The 6,726-nt window shown below is 43.9% G+C and overlaps 1 protein-coding gene across 1 annotated transcript; it reads left to right on the plus strand.

Moving 5' to 3' along the window:
* Positions 1 to 1,409: 1,409 nt before the first annotated feature.
* Positions 1,410 to 3,455, plus strand: LOC103712246. The gene has a single exon (XM_008798728.4). The coding sequence runs from the start codon at positions 1,410 to 1,412 to the stop codon at positions 3,453 to 3,455; it is 2,046 nt and encodes a 681-aa protein (XP_008796950.3).
* The last annotated feature ends 3,271 nt before the right edge of the window (positions 3,456 to 6,726 follow it).

Raw genomic sequence — 6,726 nt, forward strand, 5'->3', positions numbered from 1 at the left:
CTTGACACAGGTGATTGTAATCTTAGTAAAAACTACATGTCCAATTTGGTTATACAAACATCTACTAAAGTTAAGCTCATCAAATTGCATGGAAAGAAAAAAATATTTATGAATTCAGATAAAAAACCAAACTACTGCAATAATCATATTTTTGTCATAGCCGACTCAATGTTTGGAGGTATTGACGCACTTATAAACTGTCAATGATCTCCATATGTTATTCTTCCCATTTTCATGCATTCCAATCGGTGGAGAGATTCGGCCAACATGTAAACATTAGGTCATATGTCTATTGTAAAAAAATAATTTTTATACATTGTATAACGAATATATTATTAAAGCTTTGGAAGGAATAGTTCATTTCAAATGTGGCTTGATTTAGACTCTGAAATGGCCTTTCTCATATTGGTGTCCTAGGGTAAAATAAATTTAGATCCGAAAACAAGAATCAAGTAAATCAATTGCAAAATATAGAGAAAGAAAGAAGTTGGAAAGCTAAGATTACTCAAAAATTAAGAAAAAAAAAGTGAAATAAAATTGTACCAAGATAATAATAATTACTCATGTCGAGATTAGTAATGATAAATCCAGAATATTTTTCAGAATTATTGAGATAAATAATTAAGATTTTTTAAGATTTTTAATAATTTTTAAATTAATCATATAACCGTTAAGCAACTATTATTATGATAAATCTGAAATATTTTCAAAATAATCATGAAGATAAGTTACCAAGCCTTTTCGGAAATTTAATAACTTTTAAATCTCCAAGGAGGTATCCGTTTATTCTAATTTCTAATTCATGAGTGGCGGTGCGGATATAGTTATAAAATAAAATTGGACAATTTGGGTTACTAAGATCAGCCCAACCATGCTCCTCATAAATATATTTTATGACCAACTAATGATCGATATAAAGAATTCGTGGAGCAGTTTCAAGAATTAATTGCAGGCATGTGAGTGTTGAAGTAATTCGGAAAACCAGGTACAAGCATGTAAATACTAAAATTGTTTTTTAGAATTGATTGTAGTTTAAAATATGATATGAATGGCATAATTATTTATGGATGGTTGTCATATTGGGAGTGTACACCTTCGGTATCTCAATGCAATGTATCTGCACTGGGAAAGTATTGATTGGTTCAGTGTTTTAATTCCCTGGCCATTTCATTCCAGAAAAAATATCGATATATTTAGTTATGCTTTTATTATGATCCATTTATTAAAGATTTTTCAATTCTTTTATAATTGTCGTTCCAGTGAAAATTACAAAATTATGTTTGTTTCTATTTATTGGATTTTAGTAGATTTACGGATGGATTCGCACGATCTGGTAATCGACCATATGATTTAGTGTGTCAGAGGACACAAGGACATCAAATCGTACCAGAATTTTCCGCTGTGGAGCGATGCCATTTGTCGAATTCTCTCCTACCCTTCGCGCTCACATGCTGGAAACTGGAAACTCCGAGTCCTCCTTCGACTCCGGGCATCGCCACACCCACCACTGGAGAGATAGACTGGGTTCTAAGATGATGTCCACGATCAATGGCCGCGTCGTCGGTCCCGGCGCCGGAGTCGACCCCGTAACCGGCGGCGCGAGGAGGGTGGAGGAGGAGTTCTCCGTTCCGATCCTCCTCGCCGAGCGGGTCCGCAAGGCCGTGGGCGAGGCCGAGTCCTTCAAGACCGAGTGCGCCGAGATGGGCCGCCAGGCCGACCTCCTCGCCGACATGCTCCGCGCTGCGGTCCGCCGCCTCTCCGCCATCCCCAACCCGTACGAGCGACCCGCCCTCCGCATCGCCGGCGAGGCCTCCAAGGGCCTCGACCGTGCCCTCTCCCTCGCCCGCCGCTGCCGGCGCTCTGGCGTCCTCTACCGCGTCGTTTCCATCACCACCGGCTCCGCCGACTTCCGCAAGGCCCTCGCCCTCCTCGAAGCCTCGGTTGGCGACCTCCGCTGGCTCCTCTCCGTCTACTCCTCCTCCGACGACCCTTCCGACGGTGGTGGCGGCGGCGGCGGCCTCATCCTCAGCCTGCCGCCCATCGCCTCCACCGACCCCATCCTATCCTGGGTCTGGTCCTGCATCGCCGCCGTCCAGATGGACGCCCGCCCCTCCGAACGCGCCGAGGCCGCCGCCTCCCTCGCCAACCTCGCCCTCGACAGCGGCCGCAACAAGAAGATCATCATCCAGGAGGGCGGCGTGCCGCCCCTCCTCGCCCTCCTCCGCGACGGCGCCGCCTCCCCCGACGGCCGGATTGCCGCCGCCACCGCAATCGTCAACCTCGCTGCCGACCGCGAGCTCGTCTCCCTGATCCTCGCGGACCTCGCCGTCCCCGCCGTCGTCCAGGTCCTCGCCGACGCCCCGATGCGCCTCCAGGCCAGCCTCGCCGCCCTCGTCGCCCGGATGGCCGCCCACGACCCCGTCGCCCAGGAGGAGTTTGCCCAGGAGAACGCCATCCGCCCGCTCGTCTCCCTCCTCTCCTTCGAGGTCCCGCTGGACGACGCCTGCCTCCCTTCCAAGAAGGCCACCAGCATCCCCTCCCTCGTCCGGATCAATCGCGACGTCACGTCCTCCAGTTCCAATTCCAATCCGCCCGACGGCAAAGGCGTCTCGGCCTCTCGCGACCACCACCACGCCTACTGGTACCACCACCACCATCGCCGCAGGGAGTGGGAGAATGAAAGCCCAGAGGTGAAGCTCCAGCTTAAGGTTGCGTGCGCCGAGGCCCTGTGGATGCTCTCCCGGAACTGCGTCTCCAACAGCCGCAAGATCACCGAGACCAAGGGGCTGCTCTGCCTGTCCATGCTCATCGAGCGGGAGACCGGCGAGCTTCAGCTCAACTGCCTGATGACCGTGACGGAGATTGCCGCTGCCGCCGAGTCCGATGCCGACCTCCGTCGCTCGGCTTTCAAGATGAACTCCCTGGCTGCCAAGGCGGTCGTGGATCAGCTCCTGAGAGTAGCGCAGGAGGGGAGCAGCCCACTGCTTCAGATTCTGGCCATTAGGTCTCTGGGCTCATTGGCGCGGACTTTCCCAGCCCGGGAGACCCGGGTTCTGCAGCCGCTCGTGGTGCAGCTCGGACACTGGAATCCAGACGTGGCCGCCGAGGCAGCCATTTCACTGGGGAAGTTTGCCTCCCCTGAGAATTTTCTCTGCGTCGAGCACTCCAAGGCTATCATGGAGTTCGACGGGGTGCCACGGCTGATGAGACTGCTGCGGTCAGTTGAGAAGATGCAGTTGCCGGGGCTGGTTCTGCTCTGTTACTTGGCATTGCATGTCCCCAGCAATGAAGCTCTGGAACGTGCAAAGGCATTGGGGACTCTCGAGTCAGTAAGCCGTAGTGCAGTGGCGAACCATGCTTCTTTGAAAGAGTTGCTTCCCCAAGCCATTTATCAGCTCGAGCTTTACCGTGCCGGAGGGCATACTTGCATACATATGGAGCCAGATTCACAGTGAGCTCTGCTGTTGCCGGCCTTCCTCTCTCTCTGGTTTTCTTTTCCTCCTCCAGATCTTGAAAGGAACATAGCTGACTGCTGTAGATGAGCTCGACTCTTAGGATTCATTGTATACCATAGAATGTGGCTTTTTTTTTTTTTTGCAGATCTTGAAAGGAGTACAGCCAACTGCTATAGATGAGCTTGACTCTTAGGGTTCAAGATACATCATAGAATGCGGCACTTCTTAAGAAAGAACAGTGCTCGATCCATTCACATCTCCTACATTGGGCTTTTTGGTAGTGATAGATCGTTTGAGGTTTATATATATATATATATATATATATATATATATATATATATATATATATATATATATATATATATATATATATATAAAACTGAGATTCTATGGGATTTGGAGGATACAAATGTAGTGTCTCTCATCTTTGTGTATTTCTGACAGTGGAATTATATAAAATTCCTTTTGCATTATCAATTCTCCCTTCATACCAGTTTTGTGTCAATGGATGTTCAATTTATAAAGTAGAAGAAAGTCTTTCAAGGTAGAGTGGTTTCCATGCCATGATCATCTCATGGTATGTTTTTTGCGTGTTTTGATTTGCTAACTTCGGTCACTGGTATGACTTGATCTCCAACGTTGAGTTGCATGTCGAACCATTTTAAGATGTGGACTCCCATATGGATTAAGATGACTTATCATCTAAACTATCAGGATTTGAAAACTGAATTAAGCTTTATGCAAATGAACATTCTTGTTGCATTGTAGTGATTATAATATGTTTAACAACTTGGAGATTTTCCACCCTAGTGGGTTGTATTGTCATCTCTCTCCTTATCTACTTCATTGATTCATGATTTTGTCATTATTTAGATTGAATTGCTGCAGCATGTAAGTTCTTGTTTCCTTTTCATTTTTTATATTTTATCCATCCATTTCCGAGTTCAGAATTGTCTGTATTGTATTAATGAATCTAAGGAGTATGCTGCTTAATCTCATAAAGTGGACATGTTCGCTTTGATAAAGTGCTGATACATCAGTGGTAATTCATAACCTTAGAACTTGAAAGACTTCAATGCCACAGGCAGGCACTCATGAAATGCTGATACCTATAACCCTGCATACCATTTTCATATTTAGATTTAACCCCATCTTTCCTGAGTACCTAGTCGCTATTCATTTGTTAAGCCAGCATCACTTAACTGGAGGTTTCCTGGTAATCTATCAACCCTAAACAGAGATTACTTTTGTCATTTTTAATCACTTATTATGTTATTCTTTCTTTTACCAACATCTTCCCCTTCCTTAACAATCTTCTATATTCTGCAACAATGAGATCTTTAGTTATTGTAATACCTTTCTATCTCAGCTCATGAATTTCCAACCCTCCATTCAATCCTCTCATTTGCCGATGCTGTCCACCCTCATTATTTGCTCATCTCTCCATGTGTAATCCCTTGTATCAGCATATATGAAAGACTCCCTCAGCATATAGTCATATCTTGTGAGCATAAAATTTAGCTTCAAGTTGAAATGTTGTTGGAGGGAGATCATCAATTTCTTGTGGGTAGATTTGAGTTAAAAGGGACTGTTCTATTTAGTTTCCAAACATTCTGGTCAGCTATGTTTCACATTCCTAGTGGCATCCTGAAGTACTAGAACTACTCTGAGTGACTTTTGTAGAATGCCTCTACTCGTATCCAATACTAAGGTTGAAGAGGCTTAAGAAGAATGAATCTGAAATGCTGCATCTTTTCTCACATGTGACATGCATCACTAACAATAAATACTTGCAGTATCATGGCTCACCAACAAATATTTTTGAAGGCAGAAGCTTTGGGGAAATTTCAGCAGCAGTATGAGTATTACCAGGAGACAGTTTCAAAATCTTCTTCCACAGGAGAATTTTCTTTTCTTGTGTTGTCCTCCTCCTTGTCCAAGGCAAAAGAGATCCCTTAGATGTTCCTTTGTCTGATGATGAATGTTGTTGGAATCATATAAACAGCATAGGTTGGAGACAAGCTAATGCTGTTCATACTCTCTGCTTACAACCTCTACAAATGCTCCTGATTATGTGTCAGTCTGCCTTGCTCCTGTTCAATCTTGAGGATTTGTCGTCTCAAAACCTCCTATTATACTTATGCTGCTGATTCTAGATCTCTGGATTGGAAGAACATCTGTAGTCTTTTCTTGATCACCAATGAGTCGGATGATGATTGAATATGTTCATCTGCTGTTGCCTAAAGGCAAAGAACTTGCTCGTGTCCTTGACATTGAGATTCTAGAGAACGATGTAAAATGGAATTTTACCTGGGTTAAGTACACGTTAGGAGCAAAAATCTATATTCTTTCTAACTCTATACTAGAAGAACATTTGTCGTTGCCTGATGTTCAGCAGAGAAAATGGATTCTCTTTTTCCGCCCTCTTTTGGTCCGAGTTGGCAGTGATGCTGATCGCAAAAGTTTTGGATTTCCAACTTTTCAATGACAGGCTAATAATACACAGTAAATGAGTTCACAAAGAAACAAGCGGGCAACTATTATGGTTTGGATTTGTTCTTTGTGCAATTGGTATTCTTCTGTTTCTTTGTGAACCCTGCTGTAAATTATTAGCCTGCCACTTTCACAAAGAAGGGTTGGCATAAATGCATCTATTTTACACAGTACATGAGTTCACAAAGAAACGTAAATGCAACTATTATGCATTCAACCACTACTTTAGCAGCTATGGAGATGCTCGTTTCTCATCCTTCATAATTCATTAATATTTGTCAATATTTTGCAGCTATGGATGTGGCTAATGTGGAATAAAAATGTGGAAGCCAGCATTCTGATGTTGTTAAGTAAGTGTGAGCTATGGTCTGCATTGATTAACATCTAGATACCTTTTCCATTCCATGGACTACTGGAGAAGTTAGTACAGTTTGTTACTTTCCTGAATAGATTGGATGAAAGCCTGTTTCCTTGGCAATTGAAGGATGCCAATCAAAGCATGGCTATATGTGAACTTACAGACATTAGTTTTTTGGCTATACTTGCTCTTGGAATAATCAGTCTTCTATATGAGGAGAATTGATGGTAGACAAGAGAGAGCTCTTTCATCTTTGTTATGTGGATTGCCTAAGAATTCTTCCCCAAGTCCATGCAGAATATCTTAATTCTACTGAAATTTATCTAAAACCACTAGATTGAGTTGATCTTTTACAAATTTAAATTGGCGAACTGATTTAGATTCTCTCTGCTACTGAAGTGGCCAGGTTGGTTAGGACCT

This window comes from Phoenix dactylifera, unplaced genomic scaffold (genome assembly GCF_009389715.1).
Source record: "Phoenix dactylifera cultivar Barhee BC4 unplaced genomic scaffold, palm_55x_up_171113_PBpolish2nd_filt_p 000046F, whole genome shotgun sequence".
In the NCBI taxonomy this organism is placed as follows: domain Eukaryota; kingdom Viridiplantae; phylum Streptophyta; class Magnoliopsida; order Arecales; family Arecaceae; genus Phoenix; species Phoenix dactylifera.